This window comes from Phoxinus phoxinus (assembly GCF_949152265.1).
Source record: "Phoxinus phoxinus genome assembly, chromosome: 21".
In the NCBI taxonomy this organism is placed as follows: domain Eukaryota; kingdom Metazoa; phylum Chordata; class Actinopteri; order Cypriniformes; family Leuciscidae; genus Phoxinus; species Phoxinus phoxinus.
The window spans coordinates 24,892,699-24,914,674 of NC_136896.1; the positions used below are offsets into that span (position 1 = coordinate 24,892,699).

The following is a 21,976-nucleotide window of genomic DNA, read 5'->3' on the forward strand; positions in this document are numbered from 1 at the left end:
ACTCTAAAGGTAAAAGCTATTAAACATTTGCTATGACATGTGTTTCCTGTAATATCATGAGTCACTGTCGTTACGGGATATGTTGCGGTCTGTGACTGTCCCACTGGGTGGTTTGGGGAAGGGCGCTCGGAGCGAGGCCCAAATCAAGGATTGCTTCATTGAGACGCATTCAAATCTCAGGTCTTGTTTTGCACACTAAAACCTAAAATTATTTAATTATTTAATTTTCAAAGATTTTGATGTAAAAAAATTAAAGCATTAAACATTAAAATTCACCCCATCGGTCGATATAAGACGATATAAAAATATATTTATCTTGTAATCACAAACGGTTGTGATTGGTCCACCAAGATCAGCGCTGAGAAACGTATTAGTTACCACGTGACAACGTTGTCAGGGATCTATTTCAGCAGCAGTATGGACAATAATCTACACCTCCACAATGACACTGAGAAGTTGAGCATTGATATAGAATTAAAATAAGCATTTAAATTAGTCAAATTAAATTAATTATTATTTTGATCATTCACGGTGTCTCTTAGCCCCGCCCCTTTCAAAAAATCTGGTTCGTACGAATGGCCATTCTACGTATTTATTCTGGTCTGTCCTGATAAAGTAAAAGTGCAGCCCACTTGGGCGGATCTCAAGTTTATCTTTTAGCATGTATTTCGCCAGACATGTTTCATTTCATTTCCATAACGCGCAGTAACCATGGAGTGTTTTACCTTCACAGCTCATGTACTTTGCTGTCTTTGTCTTTGGGGTATGTAGCCAACGCGATATTCTTTAGAAACCTGTTTTACTTCTTAATTCATGTAACGTTAATTATAAAGCATATTTGCGCTGAAAGATTTAACCGGTCGCTTTAGTATATTTTAATAATGTATTAATGTAAAGGTAATTTTAATACTTATAGTAATATAGTGTCTATAGTGATGGAGGAACTTTTCTGTCCTTTAAGTTGATTTTAAAGAGTTTATTATCTTTATACTTGTTGTTAGCAAATCCATTCATATTTTAGAATTTTTATTAGAAACTCTCAAAAAATATTTTTAACGTCATTTATCAAGGATGTTGTTAACTCTTAGGATAACCTGGATAGTGCATTTGTAAAACATTGAAATATATTTGGATTCTTCATCAGGATGTGTTGCAGAGAGTATCCATACTTTACCTCATGTAGAGCAGTTTGATGTGGTGAGACCTAAAAGACTGAGCCTCAGTAAGGTACATCCTTTACCACCGGGATCTTACAGTTACAGCAGCAAGAAATGCAAAAAAAACAACCTGTTTAGTTCTTAGGTTTTTGGAAAAGCAACAGTGGAGTTGTGCTGTTTATGTGTGGATTAACATATAAATCCTATGCAGGTACAGTCTGATAAAAGTCCACAAAGCCATGAAATGTATCCTGATAGACTTACATACAAATTATCCTTTGGAGGGGAAAATCACATGATTCATTTGGAAAAGAACAGGTGAGTGTTTTATTATATTTCACTTAAAGTTTCTCTCGAAGATGTCTGTACATTTCATTTTGATGTTTAATAGTATGAAATACACCATTGCACTCGAAAGTCGGCCTAAATAAATGTTTACTGTGGTTTAGGCAACTCATTGGACATAATTATACTGAAATATACTATCAAGATGATGGATTGATTGTGAGCAGCAATCCACATTTGAAGGTAACTGTAATTTAACAATACCTATGTTCAGAACAGAATACTTTTCATACTATTTAAGCAGTATACACTGTAGTATTTTCTAGATCCATACTGTAGATAAACTACTACCTTTACCAACATCTACACTCAACTCCATTTCCCACGTGCTAAAATAATTGGGAATAATTATATATAGGATTTTAAACATCTGAATTTCTAAGATGATGATCAGAAATCGCTTGAAGAACTAAAAACATGCGAGGTCATGTTACAGCAATGATGTAAACTGTTGTTCCCATACTATTTAAAATAGTGCGTATTTCCTGCTAGTATTCTATTCTAAACATGTATTAAAGTCACATAGGATTGGTTGAAGTGCCCTGATATAAGCTTTATACATATATAAATATAACTTTTGTATCATTTGTATCAGGAAAATTGCTACTATCATGGCCATATTCAGGATTTGGAAGATTCCTCAGTCAGTGTGACAATCTGTTCTGGAATCAGGTATCATGCACAACGGCATGCTCCTATTAAATCATGTTCATTACAAGACACTTTTCATACATTTCCTAATGGATATGCAGTAGTATTAGATGCCATGTTTGTATGCTCTTGAACAGCAGCATTCTGTCCTCTGTCCATAGAGGTTTTGTTAGGGTGAAAAAGCAAGTATACCTGATTGAACCCCTGACCAACCACACTGATGGAGATCATGCGCTCTATAAGCACCAACATCTGAGGTGGAAGAGAAGCTCTTGTGGTGAACCAAACACCGCCATTTATGACCATGAACCACCAGTGGCCGTCCCCTTTAAGTCCAGCAGACAGGTAATAACATCTTCTAGCACAATTCTAGCAAATGTTCTGCGCATGAAATGATACAGTATATAGATTCTAAAACATTGATATATCCTCTTAGAAAGTGAAGCGTTTTCATACTCCAAGATTTGTGGAATTGTTTCTTGTGGTCGATAACACTGAGGTAAGAATTTTATCCTTCATTTTTTAGTTTTTAAGTATATTTCAACCGTTATGAGTTTTTCAATGACTGATGGTGGTGTAAATATCCAGGCAATAAAATCTTGCTGATATTTAAAAAAAAATATATATATATTTTTTTACAAGGCTGAAATATGTATAGGCTAATGCCGTACCGGTAATTTAAAAATGGTCAAATATTGTCTGTTTGATTGACCTAGATAATATATTAGTGAATCACTAATATTTATGCCTTATAGATTTTGACAATTTTTCATACTGAGGCCAGTAGTATTAGTCATGATACTTCAAGCAAAAGCTGAAAGTAAATTTTCCAAAAAAAGCAAACAAATGATTGCTATTTTTTTACTCTTATAGTACAAAACCTATGGTTCTAACATGGACTTTATCAGAGCCAGGATGCTGGAGGTTGCAAATCACGTTGACAAGGTATATATACATAAATTTTATTCTAATATAGATTCAAACCTACAAATAATAAGTTTTTTGATTTACAATATTTCAAAATCAGCTAAAAGTGTTTTTTCAACTTTGTATTGTGTAATGCTGCTGTTACAAAGCCACTCCAAAGGCAGTTATTCTTTATATCAGTGCGCAGTTCCTGAATTTCCTGAAACACCTCGGTTGTAATCTTGAGTTTTTTTCTGGAAATGTACACAATATTCCTCATTTAAATCATTCCCACCCAAGGGCATACGCAAAAAAAGGGACTGGTTGAGTTTCGTTAGTAGTGTGTTGAAACTAGCTGTTCAGGTAAGAGCTTGAAGAGCTTGACCAATCACAACACACAGGTTCAGTCGTCCAATCAGAGCACATTGCGGTTTTCGGAATGAGAGGCTTTACAGATACAGGAACTAAACAGAGCATTACTGACAGCCTGGGAAGAGAGGAGCTACAACAATATGAAAAATAATGTGTTTTTTGAATATTTTGAAAAAGGGCATAATTGGTCCCCTTGAATAAATGTCATAAAGAAATATAATAAACACTTTATTCTTTTCTCAGTTGTATCGACCCCTTAATATCCGGGTTATGCTAGTGGGTCTTGAGGTTTGGACAACACAGGACCAGTTTGTAGTCAGTGTGAGTTCTGATGACACTCTTAGTCGGTTTATTAAGTGGAGAAAGAGTAATCTGCTTAAAAGGGTCAGGCACGACAACGCTCAGTTTGTGACGTGAGTATATGACTTAATTAACCATTTACTCAGCTGGATGACTAAGACCTTCACTACACTACACTTCACTACACTACACAATAAGGTTTCATTTGTTATCATTAGTTGAAGACATTACAAACAATACTTATAAATCATTTATTAATCATATTTAATGTTCATTTTGTTAACATAAGTTAATGCAATGTGTACTAACCTGAACAAACAATGATTTATTAAAAATATTATTAACAAAGATTTATAAATGCTGTAAAAATATATAGCTTATTTCATGTTAGCTAATGCATTAACTAACGTTAAGAAACAAGACCATAATGTAAAGTGCCACTGTTTTATTTATTGGTTTTCTTTTCTTCCAGTGGAATTGATTTTTTGGGTGACACAGTTGGTCTGGCAAACAAATTTGCAATGTGTGCTGAAAGCTCAGCGGGGGTCAATCAGGTATTCACGATCTGAGTTAGTAATGATTTTCTGGTAGTGAATTACTTCCTATAATTGAACAAAAAAAGCTTATTTCTTTAAAGACTAAAATAAAATAAAATAAATCCTTAAATGACTATATGCTGTTATTTTTCAGGATCATAATGCAAACTCACTGGGCTTGGCATCTACAATTGCGCATGAGATGGGTCATAACATGGGCATGTCCCACGATGTAGATCACTGCATGTGTGGTTCATCAATGTTCTGTATCATGACAGAGCGTGTGGGGTAAGCAGTATGTGTGTAACGTGTTTAAATGTACTGTTTATTTTTGCTTTAGTTAGAAGTCAGATCTGTTTGTCTAGTAACGGCCTGCCATCTGTCTACCTATCAAACACTCACTTCCTAAGCAACTACTGATCAATGCCTAAGACCAAGAATGCCCTGGCAACCACTCATAACATCTTAGCAACCACATAAAAGCAAACTAACGACAACCTACTATGCCCAAGTAACCACTCGGCAAACCCTTGTGAAAAAGAAGTACACTTTACAACACTTTTGAAAAAACGTCTTCTTATGGAAGTAATATAATATATAATATACTAATATATTTAGAAGTATACTTAGAATTAAATTTTATATTTTCGGACATTTGATTGAAGGTTATTTACAGTTAAATTAAAATATATTATAGTTTATTTAAATATAAAATGCAATTAATTGAACATAGGAGTGTTTTTTTCTGTTTTTAATATCTGTATATATAATTTCATAATTACTTTTGTCTTTGAAATATGTTTTAAGTGTTCTGCTGACAAGCAATTATGGTAAACCTAAATATACTTTAATGTAATTTCTTTTGAAACTTGTATGTCATGTATTTAAATATATTTGTAATTCCACATTTGTAACGATGAAGTTTAGTAGTTAAAGCGCCATATTAACTTTTTAATTGTACCAGCAAACAACAAATTACAGTTAAAGTTATAATCAAGTATTTTATACTGTATGTGCTTTAGTATGTTAGTCAACGCGTACAAAATAAGTGTACTTTTTTTGGGAGCTGCAGTAATAAGTGAATTTCCCTGGTGTGGGATTAATAAAGTCTACCTATGCTATCATATCCTTAAAGCATGACAAAAGTTTATTATTTAAAACACAATTATTTAAAATGTACTCTCAAGTAAAATGTTTAATATGACAATTACGAAGTGCGCCTTTTAAAAGTGTACTTAAGTGTGTTAAGAAACTTCATGAAAACGTGAAACGTCCTGTACTTCCTTTAAATACTCAAGTGGCCTTTTATTTAATTAATATTATATTATATGCAAGTAAATAAAAAATAAAACACTTTTACACTACAACACCATACACTACAAGCGCACATTCAGTACAGTTAAGCATACTTTTTACAAGGGTAGTACATGTACAAGTGCATGAAACTCTTTAAACCTTTAAGTTTCACTATGCTGAAAACACAATGTGAAGCTTCTGTTGGAGATAGTAGTAAACAACAATGTATGTGGACTGCTCTGCCTTGTAGCAGTTTAAAGTGCGCACTGTTTGAAAATGACATATTCTGAAATGTTCTATCTAGCACGCAGTTCCCGGAGATGTTTAGTGACTGTAGTCTAGAACAGCTGAGTGTGTTTCTAGACAACGCCAACCCCAGCTGCCTGCTGGACATCCCCAGCTCAAACAAACTCTACAGTGGGCCTGTCTGTGGTAATGCTTTCCTGGACCCTGGAGAGGAGTGTGACTGTGGAACAGTGGAGGTATTGCGCACACATCCTGTGTCTGTAGTGACTCAGTCAAGCCCGGCTTTGAAATGATCCTTCTTAAATGACGTCATTAATGTAGGTTCACGTTTTACCCACATCTGATATCTCATTGATGACTGTGATTTACCGTCTTCTAAGGAATGTGAAAATCCATGCTGTGATCCCAAGACCTGCCGACTCACCGAAAGCTCACATTGTGCTCACGGAGATTGCTGTGAGAATTGCCAGGTAATGTCCATAAGTGACTTTGTGTTTTTAATTTCACTGTATAGCATTTTGGATAAAATAACTGGGATGAAGTTAGCATGTGTGAGTAGTGGAATAAAATTATTCTGTGCTACTACTAGAAAAAAATCTTCAAGCCCTTTTTATAACAAAATGTCACTATGAACTTACACTATAGAATATGTCTTTATTAAAGGAATTTTATGCACCTATGAAATTAGTCATGACTCAGATGAGACTCAAACCCACAACCTTTGAACTGCATCATTCTACACTCTAGAATTCCAATGTGCTATCCATTGAGTCTCAGCAGAACAAAAGCCAGGTTCAAAATTGGCCTCCTTTCCTAGAGTAAACCAAGAGAGCAAAGTATTTGGTAGAGAGGCACTGTTGGGATTTAATCCCAGCATCTATCAATCCTACTTGAGTGCTGCCTTTGACTTGTCGTATAGTGTGTGGGAGGCATAATAGAGTTTGCAAATGTCACGCAAGCTTTTGTTCTAGATGTTTTTTTGTTTTGGTGTGGGAGAAGGGGGCACAATGCATTTATCAAATTGCCAGAAGTTTAACTCCATAACCTTTGAATGACGTCATTGAACGTATTCATAGAGCCCACCTAAAATCCCCTTCATAGGTACCACTGAACCTAGAAACTCATGTTTACAAGACACACACTCCAACCAACTGAAGAATGGCACCAACTGTTGCAAAAAAGGGTGACTCAGAAAAGGAAAGATCCAGGAAAGAGGTAAAGGTGTTGTTGAACAGTCGCTAGAGAGCTTAAAAGAGTTTGCAAATGTTAAAAACTCTTTACTAGATGTATTTTGGGTGGTGTAAGGGTGGTAAAATGCACTTTTTTTTAGGCCTCTTTTTACAATCTAGGTAGCCAATGTGCTAATACACAACTAAACATATAGCAAACCCACTCTAAACAGAAACAAATCCAGACAATCCCTTACATTTCCCCCACCATCAAGAAGGTCCAACGGATGAGGGCGGGAGGGGGCCTAGAAGGCGCTGGGCAGGCACAGGGGACAAATACAGGAGCCAGGGCGGAGCAAACGACAGGAGGAACCAGGACGGAGATGATGGTGGGAAGAGCCAGTGTGGAATCCCCAGGACGAAAGCCCAAGCCAGAGTCGAGGGAGGGAGGAGCCACGGTGGAGTCCTGGTAGACGGAAACAGGGCAACGATCGTCTGATACGAAGCCGATGGGGATGGAGACCCAGGCGGAGCCAAAGAGCCCCGGTAACACTGACGGTCCTGGAGACCAAGGCAGAGTCGTGGAGACGAGTGGCTGAGGCAAGCCAGGGTTGCCGGAGGACTGTGGCGGAGCCAGTGCACCTGAGGACTGAGGTGAAACCAGAAGGAAGGCTGAGCCTGACGGAGCTGAAGGGGTGGAGGGACAAAGCACAGCTAAAGGCTCAAAAGTCTGTGACACAGGCAGAGCGATGACTGATCAAGGCGGAGTCGTGGGGATGAGGAAGCCTGGTGGAGCCGTAGGGACGACGATCCCAAGCGGAGCCGTAGGGGCGAGGAGCAACGGTGGAGCCGGCTGGTTGACTGGCAGAGGTGGAGTGAAGGGGATGGAGATTCTACAGTCGGGTCAACAGTCCAGGGCTGAGCTGGCGAACAAATAGTCCAACGCGGATCCACGATGCTTGTATCAGGCAAAGTAGGAGGAGATGAAGGGCTGGAGTAAGACAGTGAGGACAGGGCTGAAGGACTGGGCAGTGCAGTCAGGGGTTTAACAATCTGGACACACATTTCTCAGGAATGGCATCCTTGGCCAAAGCTGAATGGACAGACATCTCAGAGGCGGTCTTCTTGGCCAATACAATACAGATAAACTTCTCAACATGGAACAGGCAGACATTTCAGGAATGGCTCTCTTGGCCGACTAGGAACATAATAAAAGAGCTGGATCTAATCACATGCAGTGAACGTTTAATGCAAACAAACTCAAAATACACGTCTCATGAAAACTAGATGCAAAAACACGGGAACAGAACAACCAAACTAATATTGACGAGATCACACAAAGAACAGAAGAAGAACACAGGCTAAATAGACAGAAACCAATCAATGAAATCCACAGGTGCAACTGATAATCAAAACAATGAATTATCACCCAAGTTAACCATCTGAAAAGGAAACAGATCTAAACACATTACAAACCCACCCTAAAAATAAACAAACCCAGAGTATTGATTCTTCGATCGCTGAATTTAATGCAAAATCAAGCAAACTCAAAGCAATATTGGGTAATATAAATCTATAAATTAGAGTTCAAGCAAATTAATCAACACATGTTAAAGTGTCCACTACATTGCAGTAAATTTGGAATACGGAGCACCAAGACATCCATTTAAATGCAAGTGTTTTAAAAGGAAAGGCGAATTCCGGCCCATTTGACTGAGGTACAGGGTAATATTTAATATTTCCGATTATCTTTTCAACTTGTGCACTTTCAAAATGAGTGAGAGAGACACGGCTGCGCAAGTAATCCAATGCCTTGTTTATATTGATGTGTCAAGCGTGTTGGATGAAATGAAAATTTCTAGAAGTTAAAGATATGTGTTGTGTTAACTTTAACTCCAGACAATGTGATAGTAGGCTGTGGTTCAAAATTATTGTTATTTACAAATATTATTTCTTTTCTTTACTCTCTTTCCATGCTAGATAAAAGATGCTGAAAGCTTGTGTCGAGCAGCTGTAAACGAGTGTGATGTTTCAGAGTATTGCACAGGGCTCTCAGAGCAGTGCCCAGAGAATGATTTTAAGATGAATGGCATACCTTGCAGCACTGGCCAGGGTTACTGCTACAATGGCCAATGCCCCACTCACCTCCAGCACTGCCAAAAACTTTGGGGAACAAGTAAGCATGAGTTCTCCAACATCTATGTCATCTTTTAATAGACATTCCCTAGTGCAGGGTTAGGGAACTAGAGAAATGCTGCTGAGAGTTCACAGTAAATGCAGTAAATGCTGCTTCTCACAAACTCATGTGCATTGTGAGTTTAACATGCATTTGTGCACTAGGTTCATTTTATTTACCGTCACATTTGCATAATTGCCAACATTTTTGTGGACAGAAGTTTACAGCATTTCATCAATATTCTGCCAAAATAAAATCTTGATGATTTGACATTTAAAGCTCAAAGGTTTGAACTTTTAAAATTGAAGAATTTGATAAATAAGTATTTGTATTGTAACTTGTATTGTTTTTTAGTTCTTGTAAAGAGTAAACCCAAGTATGAACAGAAATTTCAAGAAAATGTTACAATTAATTACAAATAAATGGCAAGTAACACATTGAATTAAACATTAAATTTTTAAGGACAAAGACCAAAATAGTATTTTCTTGTAAAATGTACTTCATCGCTCTTTATCGCAGCTCAAATCGCAATATATGACAAAATATTTTACATTATTAATTTGTGGCCAAGTCGTGCAGCCCTATATATAATTAATAAAAAAAAATAATAAAAAAAAACACTTGCTAAAAAAGATTAGATATTTTGTCTGCATGTCATGACCATTCACAGACATCGGAAAACTGTGAACATGCAAATGTGTTGTAAAATTATTTAACTAATAACTTCAAGTAATTGTAATAACCTGCCCTAAAGTAACCTCGGCCTAGTAAGTACTTTGTTTAGAAGCACAATCAGGGTTCAAATAATTAATTAATTCATTCATTCATTCATTCATTCATAGTACTGTGTGCTGCACCACTGCTTCTAATTACCATAGCAAAATAAACGCTTTTACAGTCTGAATTGAATGTGACAAAAGAAAGATTGTGACTATAATGAGCTGATTCTTTTACCAAATCTCCAAAAAGGACCAGTTATTCATTCTTCAAAACTAAAATAATTGATATTTATTTGCTTCAATGTTTTGTCTGATTTCTTCACTAGGTTCCAAAGTGGCTTCTGATGCATGCTTTTTTCGAAACACATTTGGAAAAAATGATTCTCACTGTGGAAAAACCAAAGATGGCTACAGAGCCTGTACAAAAGAGTATGTGATCTTTTATAATTTTGTATGTAAAATAGCTCACAAAATGACTTTTCCAGCATCAGTATTTGTAGCACCCGGTGTAGACCAAACTGTAGATTTTGACATGATTTACTTTTTCTCCTTATATAGAAGCATGCGTTGTGGAAAGATATTTTGTGATGGAGGAAACGAATACCCTGTTACCGGTCAGAAAGCTGTCATAGTAACATTTAGGGGAATGTGCAACATAGCTGGGGACCAATCAGAGGAGGACGCCCTCAGCATGGTTCCTACTGGAACAAAATGTGAACATAATAAGGTAAGCTTGTAAAAATTTTATTTGAACTATCACAGTCTTGTAGGAACAAATACTGTATGAAATCACTCGGTTATGTTTCAACAGGTTTGCTTTGATTATATGTGCCAAGACCTGAATGTTTACGGCAGTAATGAAAACTGCTCACAGAAATGCAGTGGTAGAGGGGTGAGGTCAAACCTCCATTTCATTGAAACCAACAGGAAAATGACATATTTATAATTCATAATATAAAAAGCCATGCTTAGAGAGTCGTATTGTCTCTTATTTTACAGATATGTAATCACAAAAAACAATGCCACTGTGAGCCTGGTTGGGCACCTCCTTTCTGTGAAGTCAAATATTCTGAATTGCCATCCGGTAATCAAACTCCAACTCGCTCTTTTTTTCTGAAAAATTCATAAGTGCGTTTAAATGACCTGCAGTAATGTACCATTTTGACACATTTTACTCTTGTTTGCAATTAGGACAAGCAAAGATCATTGGCATCTCAGTAGCAGTTGCAGTCGCTCTGCTTCTACTAGTATGTGGAGTAGTGCTTTATCGTAAAAAAAGAAAAGCGATCATCAGCCACAAAACGTGAGTTGTTTAATTTGACTTGCTTTGCTAAATGTATCATGCACATGGTCTTAAATGAACTCAAATGAACTTTTCTCTCCAACCAGTCGTATTTCTTAGTGGTCATAAAACCGTTCTGCATAGGTTTTCTTTTTTTAATGTATTTTTTGACCCACTGGCCATCCTTCCAGGGTGTTTCCCTGCCTTTGGCCTAAAACGCTGGGATAGGCTCCAGCATCCCCATGATCATAAGTCAATTCACATTTATTGATATAGCGCTTTATACAATACAGAAAAGCAATAACAGTGTTAATGTTGTAAAATTCATTAATTATGAAACAAATTCAATTTCACCTGTAAAGCAGCTCTACAGAATAAGATAATAGTGTCATTATTCAACTCATTTTATCTCAATGCTGTTTTAATTTAGTTCAGTAACTGCGTTAGTATTGCAAAGTTCATCAATTATGAAACAATTTCAATTCACTTATAGCAGCTCTAGAGCCCACAATACTGTCATTATTCAGCTCAAGTCGATTCAATGTTGGTTCAATAACAGTGTCAATGTTGCAAAGTTAGTGTTATTATCAAATGAGAACTAAATCTGAACCATACTGAGCTTGATAATGTCATTACATTGATAGTCTTTTAAACCCCAACTGAGCAAGCCAAAGGCGACAGTGACAAGGAGCCAAAATGCCATCAGCTGACAGTAGTGGAGTAAAAAACCTTGAGAGAAACTAGGCTCAGTCAAGGAGCCATTACTCTTCAAGCCTAAATGACAAGCGGTTTTGAGATTAATTGGTTGGATGGATTTTTTTGGACCCTATGGCAGGGGTTATCATTTAGCAGTTTTTCTCTGAATATTTTAGACATCATCAAATGTGTGATACAATAAGTATAGACTCTTCATGTTTTTGTTCCTCAAAATGTGTTGCGCCAGAGTTCTTAGAAAAACTCTGAAAATAACTGCTGTCATAGATAACATGCAAGTCTTGAATGGAGTCATGTGACTTAATCTCATGTGAGGGTACATCATTTTTTCAGAAGTACCATTCATGCCTTGTGTGTAAAACTTTTGTTAATGAAGGTAAAATGACTGAGTGTATCTTTAAAACATGTTATGTTAGTATTACATCCAGCTGATTTCCTGGAAGTGCCTTGGAAATTCATTGGTCAGAATGTGTGGCTAGCTGTGAGTTTATGTAATTATAATCTGTCCGTTTATTTTACGTCTGTCTGTTTGTTTACAGAAAAGCTCCATCTTCACAGCAGTTGAGCCTTCTTATTGAGAGCAACAGTACCAAGAAGGACCACCCTTCGATCAGCCAGCCCATATTCATGGGGACCACCGTAACTCAACCCTGCACCCCTCTAACTGCTAGAGTGGGTCCGTCCCGTCCGACCCGTCCTGCCCCCCTAGTTAGTACAACCTTCATTATTATGCTGCCCATTCATTATCATCTTAAAGTAAAAAAATATATTCTCTCTGCATGAAATGTAGAAGTTTTCCCCCATTTGAGACATTTGAATGTGAAAGAAATTTAGAACTAGAGTTAGGGTCAAATTAATATTGTTACCATACTTATGGCTATTTGCATAATGTTTCGCCTGAAGTGAGCCACATTGCAGCTTATTCTGGTCAGGAACCACCCATCTAGATGAAAATATACCTTCTGGCCAACATGTCATGCACACAGTCACTGTTTTTACATGCCATTTAGGGCTGGGTAAATCTAAAAGTATTCATGCAAGAATAATAGACTGCTGAAAAAAACTCTCCCAAACAAAAATTGTGTAAATTGTGAATGGACTTGGGATCAGAATTTCTGTGTCTACAAGTTTTAACTAGTAGGCCTACTGATTAAATCTTGAACAAGTTGAATATAAGTTCTGCTCATGGATATCTAGTTAGTCACTACTTAAGTATTGTAATATAACTCAAGTATTGTTCAAAGATTTGAGTCCACAATTTTTACAGCAATGCTTTCCAGTGTTATACAACAGGCATATGGACAGACTAAAGGGTTACATTTTTGTAGTTTCACATATAATGCCTGTCCGGGACAGGAAAGAGTCAAGCAGTCTTTTTGCTTTTCTCTAGAAAGATAAAAATAAATTTGTTCTCATTCTGCTTGCAGCCTCCAGAAAAACCGCAGCAGACGACAGTTAAACAGGTAAGATGACCTGTTGATAGCAGAAATTCACCTTTTCTGGTGACCGTTCTTGTGTAAAATACAATTAATGATGTTTCAAATTGACCCAAAAATAAAAATCCTGTCACCTGTAAAACTTTCTGTATTCTTTTGAACATGAAAGGAGATGGAATATTAAATCTACTGTAAAAAAAAAACAAAAAACACATTTACCCTGTATTTATAGCCCTGTGTTTTGTTAAGTATTTGTCAGATCTTTTGTTTTGTGGTTCTGTTCAACGTGTTTTGTTTCTTGAGATCCCGAGAAAAGCATTATCCTGACTTTGTGTTCATTAAAGATATTGCTTATTTTCCACCTTTTTGCAACCCCTTTCCTGCATTCTGACATTGTTCAGACAAACGCATAGTCTTGTCAATTATCACTGAAAAGAATTGACACATTCCCCAGTTTGTAAAAGCTTGTATTTTCGGTTTGATAATGTGACTTTTAATTGTGCATAATTGACACATCCACCTTATGTAAAATGTCAGATTTCAGATTCAGGATTTTCAACATATGTATCATGTTTGTGTTGTTGTTTATACGTTTTCTCAGCTCGAAAATCCTCTGTGTAATTGTAGGGAATCAAGCCGACTGCACCTCCTGTTCCACCATTTAAACCATCTTTAGCAACAGGATCCTGGAGAAAAGATCAAGTTAGTTACTTACATTTACTCTGAAAGTGATTGTATTGTACGCTCCGTTTAAAACAGTTTATCCTGTAATGTTAATATAAGCTACACTAAAAATAAAGGTTCTTTACTGGCATCTATGGTTCCATGAAGAACCTTTAACACCCTGAATCTTTCCATTCCACAAAAGGTTCTTTAGATTATTAAAATGTTCTTCATACTAAGAAAAACATTTTCTTATAAGAACTCCACAATGAAAGGTTCTTTGGGGAAACAAAAATGGTTATTCTATGGTATCACTGTGAAAACTCCCTTTTGGGATCTTTATTTTTAAGAGTGTAAAATAATTCTTGCATTCACCTATTAGTAAACTGTAGACTTTTTACATTGCAGGTCACAGGCGATACAGTGAAGGTTGTGTTGAGACCACCCACCATTCCAAGAAGATGACCAGACGTGAAATCATCATGTGACTCATTTAAACAAATTACAGTCCTCCTTGTTCACTTTTATAGTGTGGGGGTGGCTGGATCACAACGTGCTTTTTTTTTAAGCCATGCTTTAAACAAACACACATACACTGTTGTGCCTGGCCTTGAGTAAGAGCTGTTTTTTGTCTGTTAAAGTAGTATTTATGATAGTATATTTATGTGATGCATCTTAATGTGTGATTGGAGAAATTATCAACAGGCCAAAATGCTTTATACAGTAATTAATTTAATTGAACATTTACAGACTGTTTTCATGTATGTATTTAATTATGAATAAAAGTTATTTCACATATCCTGATCTGCCTTAAACTCAACTAAAGTACTGGTTTGGTCACTTGGGAACCTATAAGTTAAAAAACTTAATCTGACAAAACTTTGAACTAATATGGTGTTGTTTCTGGTGTGACACATGTTATAACTAGAGGCTACATTCCCTCTAGTTTTAATTGATTTTGTACAAATTTAAATGAGAGAACTTTTAATGTAACGTCTATTTTTTGACATCTTGTCTTTTTTCTTGGCAAAATTGCAACAAAAAAAGCGTAATAATAATTGTTAAAAAGTTTCACACACACAATGAGCACCCATAATGCCCTCACAACCTTCTCTACAACTCCTGACCAGCCCAGATAATATTGTACATGACTGATCCTGTATTTAGTTCAAGAATGTTTCCCTAACCTTCTGAGATACGGGCTGTACACTGAATCATGTGTGCCTTTTTGATTCTTTGTGAAGTGTGATTCATTGTGATTCGTAGGCGCAGCTGTTTAATTTTCCTGTGGGTGAAAATGAAAATACCGTACATCCCGGGCTCCTTTAGAAAGGATAAGTGATACACTTGTCTGTGCTTGTCTTGATGTTGTGCTTAGATGCTTGTTATCTGAGTAAAAGCAAACATTTTTAAAGTTGACAAAACAGAAGTGTACAATACTTTAAGAAAAACAGTAGTATTATTTGTGGTTGTAAACTGTGCTGGTATCACAACTCTATCGTCATGTGATGTTATTCAGCTATTATGAAGCAGCAAAACTGTTTTCAACATTGATGATAATAATAAGAAATGTTTCTTGAGCAGCAAATCAGCATATTGGAAATATTTCTGAAGGATCATGTGTCACTGAAGACTGAAGTAATAATGATTTTGCATCACATGCTGAATCGGAAATCGCCCCTATACCCTCAAATAGGGCATTATTTGAGAGGACAGCCATTTGTAGTGGTGTCTGAAACCGTAGTGGACATTATCAAGTGCACTTATTCAATCCCACATTGCACCGCAATAACGAGTGTACAGCCGATGTACGCTCAACGGCTGCCCGACTAACGTAGGGAATATTGATATAGGGTTAGGGGGTGATTTTGGATTCAGCCACAGTGTTTGTCATGTTTTCACCATGCTTTACCGTCACCCAACGCTCACAAACCTGTGCATAGACACGGCCACAACGCATGATGTAGTCAGCCGTATCCAGGCCGTATCAGATTAGATGGAGGACCTGCGCCTAGACACGGCCACAACGCATGATGTAGTCAGCCGTATCCAGGCCGTATCAGATTAGATGGAGGACCTGCGCCTAGACACGGCCACAACGCATGATGTAGTCAGCCGTATCCAGGCGTATCAGATTAGATGGAGGACCTGCGCCTAGACACGGCCACAACGCATGATGTAGTCAGCCGTATCCAGGCGTATCAGATTAGATGGAGGACCTGCGCCTAGACACGGCCACAACGCATGATGTAGTCAGCCGTATCCAGGCCGTATCAGATTAGATGGAGGACCTGAGCCTAGACACGGCCACAACGCATCCCTGAAGTGTCAGCAGAGGATGTCAACTAGACTCCCCCCTGTGAAGGCCTCATCGACACGTCAGCCATCAGCACTGATCCTCAACAAACCCGTCTCCATACCCGTGTGATGACTCCGATCTTTAACCAGATGGAACTGGATAATATTCTGAATGTTCATGTAATGCTGCCTGAATCATAATCATTCACTGTTCGCGTTTTGTACCATGGTTTTTTTTTTTTAATCCATTGTCACCTAATGGAGTTTTGGCTCCTTGCCACTTTTTCACCTTTGGCTTTTGGTTTGCTTAGTTGGGGACATTTAACTTAATATCAACAATATTATTGATCTGCCTGCATTCCTTAATATGAGAACTGAACTGAGCTGGACGATGAAATCACGGTTTTCTCCAGAGCGGCTATACAACTCTTTTACAACAAAAATTAACCATAACTGAACTTACTTAAGCTGGACTGTGACTCTATTTTCTTCTAAACAAACTTTGTTGCATTATTTTCCTATTATCTATAAGCTGCTTTGAAACAATCTGTATTGTAAAAAACTTGTTCTCCAGTGACGATTAGCCCTGTTACTCTTCTTCGATCTCTAGTTTCTCCCTCATGTTCTCCAGCGTCTCCTTGGATCCTTCGCCATGTTGTAGTTGTTATTTAGCAATGGGGTAGGATTAAAGGATGTAGAATATGGTCATAGAAGAAGGCATTAATATATGCTTTATAGCCAATATGCTAATATGCAAGCCAAGCAAAGTTAATAGTGAGAATTGGTCCCCAAACTAATGTTACCCATTTAAAAATGTTATATATTAAATGTTAAATACTAACCATAATGCAGAACCAGATAAGACCATGTTAAGAAACAACATGCCTGTTTTTTTAGGACAGGTTGACGAACAACAATTTACAGATTGCTTTTAGGCAATGCATGTGACCCCCCCCAGCCCTGTCGCAAACTGACAATAAAAACAAGAAGAAGAAAAAAACAAAAAACAGTTAATTAAGTGTGGTAAAGAGAAGTTAAAAAAAGTTTTTTTAAAGGTTCATCTTGTTTCCTGTACAAGTTAGGTCACAAGCTTTTCTTGTTGTTGTGAAGCAGTGAGGAACCATTTGTTAAGACATCACCAGCAAACAGAACAGTGTTTTGTAATCTGTGTAATTTGCAAGATGATGTAAAATGAACAATCGTAACGTAATCAAACACTGCTGTAATGCCGTAATTATTTCATTATTCTCTGTTCACTTTTCAGTTTCAAGAGCAGAATCTGTGCTACTGGTCAAAAGTTTGGAATCTTTACGATTTTTAAATGTTATGCTCACCATTTACTTGATCACAAATAAACAGTAATATTGTGAAATATTATTACAATTTAAAAAATAACTTTTCTATGTAAATATATTTAAATGTGATTTATTCCTCTAGTTTACTGAATAATGCAGTAAAAGAAATGCAGTCTTAGTGAGCATAAGACACTTTTTCATAAAAAAAAAAATCCAAACTTTTGAGTAGTTAAAATGAATAGGCCTATATTTACAGTAAGATGCATGCATGATTTGAGTTTATTCTTACAAATAGTTTTAATACATTAATTTATGTATACATGAACTTGTCATAAACATTTGTAAAGCATTTTTACAATATTACATTCCTTTTCTTTGTCTTTTATAGGTACCATAAAATAAAGATCCCAGTCCAGCAGTGTGAATAACTCTTGAAGCACAATTGGGAAATATTTAACAGGACAGCACTTAAGCCTGTTTTGTTGGATTCAAAGTACTAGGGATCACAAGGTCTTTGCCTTTTCCTTAGTTGCAGTTTTCTGCTGACCGTAGTATATGTATGTCCTGCTGGAGCACGGCTCTCCCAACACAACACACAGACTAACATGTACGGCAGCAGTAGCAGTCTCAAGACTCCCACAAGTCCCCAAGAAGAGGACAAAGGAGAAGGAAAGGTCTATGGGAATGTTTTTGCAGAACTGGAATCAGTAGACCTGCCCCTAGGAACGAGTTTAAGGTAAAGAGTGTTTTTTATCGATGTATTGCGTTACCATATGGAACGTTTATGATTTAACATTAATAGTGTTTTTTTATAGATGCATTTTCAAATTGGGGAAACCAAATTGTGAAGGTTTAAATGGTTCACCCAAAAATGAAAATGAGCCCATGATTTACTCACCCTCAAGTCATAGGTGTATATGACATTCTTCTTTCAGTCGAATACAATCAGAGTTATTAAAACATGTCCTGGCTCTCTCAAGCTTATAATGGCATGCATGGCCGTATATTTTTTTTATATCTTCTTTTTTGAATTACTGTTTTATTTATAAGTCCATCAAAGTCCATCCATCCATGATAAAAGTTCTCCACACGGCTCCGGGGGTTAACAAAGGCCTTCTGAAGCGAAGTGATGCGTTTGTGTAAGAAAAATACCTATATTTAAAACTTTATCGACTAAAATAACTAGCTTACAGCCGTGCGCATCGATATCCGTAAAAAGTAACTAATGCAATTAGTTACTTTTTCTAAAGGGAATAACTTTTAAAAGTAGGGGAGAGCAGGGGCGAAAGTAAAATTTTTTCAGAAATATTAAAAAATGGTTTAGACAGAGATATATTTTTGCTGTGGTCAGTCACTCACAAGTGTGGTCTATCAATACCAGGTGGTATTTTGTAAAAATATAGAACAACTTCAGTATAATTTCACTTTGAATTTAAGATTGCTCATGTTACTTTTGACCCCGCCAGTTGGGACGAAAGTAACACACAGGTGGGTCAAAAGTAACAACAATATACCAGTACAAGGTAGATTTTTTGTGTTAGCCTACTCTTGTTTATTTATTTATTAGCCTAAATATACCTGTCCTGAGTATGACCTTACTTACATGTAGCTAACTACAAATATATTTAATACATTCAGAAATTGTGTTGAGATGATATTTTTTGCCATCTACGGTCAAGAGAAAGGATAGTTCCACTTATTTGAGCTTGACCCTGCCAGTCTGGCGGCAGCTCCCCCTGCCGGCGGACTCGTGTTACTGCATCTCTCTCAGCATTGTCACAAATGAACACTGTGACGATTAGAGCCAACATGGCGGAGAGCGAGAGCTTGGAGACTATCACCGAACATGAACGAATATTACAGGAGATCGAGAGCACGGACACGGCGTGTGTGGGGCCGACGCTACGGTGAGAGATGTGCATCATCTGCTCTTATTTAAGGTTCAGATGGTGGTGTGATGTTTTCTCCTGTCTAATGGATGGAAAGCAGGCCTTTGTTAGCTAAAGATGCAGCTCAGTAGGACTTTACCATTGCTGTTAAAGCTATCAAATAAAGTGTTGATCGATTCGATATGATTTTATGTTTTTCCACATGAATGATTTGAATTGTCGCTGTATGATGTCCTCTTGATACTGATTCAAACACACACACGTTCAATGACACAGGCTGTTGATCGCCGTTTTGCTGTCATTCAGCTAGTAATGAAGATGTTATGTCTGAAATATTTGTCATAATGTTCCATGACATGTCTGTCTATCTCTCTGTCTGTCTGGTGTTGTTGTGGTTTAATAATATAAGATGTAAACATCTGAGGTGAAGCAGCACAGGCCCAGTGACGGTCTCACTGCATTATGGATATGATGATGGAGCCGTCGACAGGTGGAAAGCTCGGAGCAAAATAGCTTTAGTTTTTCCAAATGGACAGCTCTGTCAGATTAAATACTCCAGTATACACTCTATTTCCTTTTTTTCAAACACATTTCAAGTACGGAAGAATGAAAGCTGACGAAATATGGGTGGGTGTGGCGTTAGCAAATGAGTCTGGGCTGAACTGGATATTAATATTCTGCTCTTAGCTCAGCCGTAGCTGGATCATTTCAGTAGAAATCATGATGTCAATCACAATTTGATCATTTCAGCACAGTTGGATTTCATCATGAGATATTCGGCTGGATCATTTCAGTAGAAATCATGATTTCATGATGATGCTTTTTTATTCCAGTAGACATTTGCTACTGTCATCATGTCATCACATCTTTGGTTTCATGATTTCTTATAAAGTCTTGATTTCAGAAGCGTTCAACTACATCCCATAATTCTTAAGAGTTAAAATGATATCTGATAAAATCTTGATTTTGTTAGCACTATTATTTAAAAATAATAATAATTATGTTGGTACTTGGTAGCATTCAGCTATTTCCCATCATGACATCTTTGGCTTTATGATTTACTAAAAAATAAACAATCATGATGATTGCGGAAGTGCTTACCTGTATCCTGTCATGACATTTTTGGCTTCATAATTTCTGATAATATCATGATTTCGGTAGCTCTCATCTGCGTCCTGTCATGACATATTTGGCTTTATGTTTTCTGATAAAACCATGATTTCGGTAGTGCTCAGCTGGATCCCATCATGTCATCTTTGGCTTTATGATTTAAAAAAACAACAACAACATGATTTCAGCAGCACTCAGCTGCGTTCTGTCATGACGTCTTTGGCTTTATCATTTCTGATGAAATCATGATTCCGGTAGTGCTCAGTTGCATCTCATCATGTCATCATTGGCTTTATGATTTCTGATGAAATCATGATTCCGGTAGTGCTCAGCTGCATCTCATCATGTCATCATTGGCTTTATGATTTCTGATGAAATCATGATTTCTGTAGTGTTCAGCTGGATTCCATCATGACATAAGGCTTTATGAATTCTCAAAAAAGTATTTCTTTATCGCTCAGCTGTTTTTTGGCTTTATGATTTCTGATAAAATCATAATTTCAGTTGCTAAATCATGAACGATGACATCTTTGACTTGATTTTTATTTCATTATTAGTATTTGTGATGTTATGAATTATGAATTATGATCTTTACATGACTTTTTGTTAGTTTTTTTTATTTCAGTGGAGCATGGCTGTATCCCATCATGAGATTGTTAGCTCTATGATTTTTTTATTTAAGTTTGGCTACATCACACCATGCATTTATGAAATGATAGATTTCAGTAGCACTCCGCTGCATCTTATTGTGAGGCCTTTGGCTTGATCATTACAGTAGAAATTTTGATTTCAGCAGAATACAGCTGACCTTTTTTCACTCACTCTGAAATTCTTTCACTTTTTTTCACTTATCTGAATATGAATGTGAATCTAGTCAGAAAACGCAGTAGCCCTTTTGGCTATAACTTAAACTTCTGGAAGCCATAATTCACTTTGCAATTTGTTGTGACAAAGAAACGTTTAAAAATTAGACTTTTCTGTCATGCAACAGAAGGTCAAGATGGCTCATATTACACAGTTGTGACGATAGTGAGAGATTCATTAATTTGAATGTTAACCAAACCAGCTGTTGATAAAGGCCTCCAGAAAGCAGATCTTCAGGACATGCAAATTTGTCGACATTCCAGCTTGTGCATCATGTCCTGAGGCCACACGCTCTGTACTGACATTCACACTGATCATTACAACAGCTGTATTTTCTCATTCCACAGATATTATCAAGTCTTTGAAGGAAAGCTTCACCTGCTTTTAATGATTTCACCTTGTAAGCTCAAAGGTGTGCAGGGAAAGTGCTTTATCGTAATGTGCCTCAGCTTTTCCACTTGGTTGCACTGTTTAAATTTGGCAGTCAGTTTGATTTAAAAAAAAGGGGTATTTTAGAGCAACGGATTTATCCCACTGAATCAGTCATATTAG

General features: G+C 36.9%; 2 protein-coding genes across 7 annotated transcripts in view; both read left to right on the top strand.

The window, feature by feature from the left end:
- Positions 1–599: 599 nt before the first annotated feature.
- On the top strand, positions 600–14,954 carry adam8b (ADAM metallopeptidase domain 8b). Its single transcript, XM_079596423.1, has 23 exons — positions 600–763; positions 1,145–1,227; positions 1,369–1,475; positions 1,607–1,685; positions 2,098–2,174; positions 2,315–2,498; positions 2,590–2,652; positions 3,027–3,098; positions 3,675–3,844; positions 4,204–4,285; positions 4,422–4,555; positions 5,868–6,045; positions 6,190–6,279; positions 8,959–9,154; positions 10,200–10,302; positions 10,432–10,600; positions 10,685–10,765; positions 10,873–10,957; positions 11,065–11,176; positions 12,409–12,577; positions 13,297–13,332; positions 13,933–14,007; positions 14,377–14,954. The coding sequence occupies exons 1-23, from the start codon at positions 712–714 to the stop codon at positions 14,431–14,433; spliced, it is 2,454 nt and encodes an 817-aa protein (XP_079452549.1). The 5' UTR covers positions 600–711; the 3' UTR covers positions 14,434–14,954.
- Positions 14,955–19,263: 4,309 nt separating this feature from the next.
- Positions 19,264–21,976, top strand: part of exoc6 (exocyst complex component 6) — a 52,175-nt gene continuing 49,462 nt past the window's right edge. For 5 of the 6 annotated variants that reach the window (XM_079595556.1, XM_079595553.1, XM_079595555.1 and 2 more), the window contains exon 1: positions 19,306–19,468. In XM_079595556.1, the coding sequence (XP_079451682.1) occupies positions 19,344–19,468 (125 nt within the window). In that variant the 5' untranslated portion in view covers positions 19,306–19,343. Of the gene's footprint in view, positions 19,469–21,976 lie in introns of all 6 variants that reach the window. The other variant, XM_079595557.1, reaches the window with a different exon arrangement.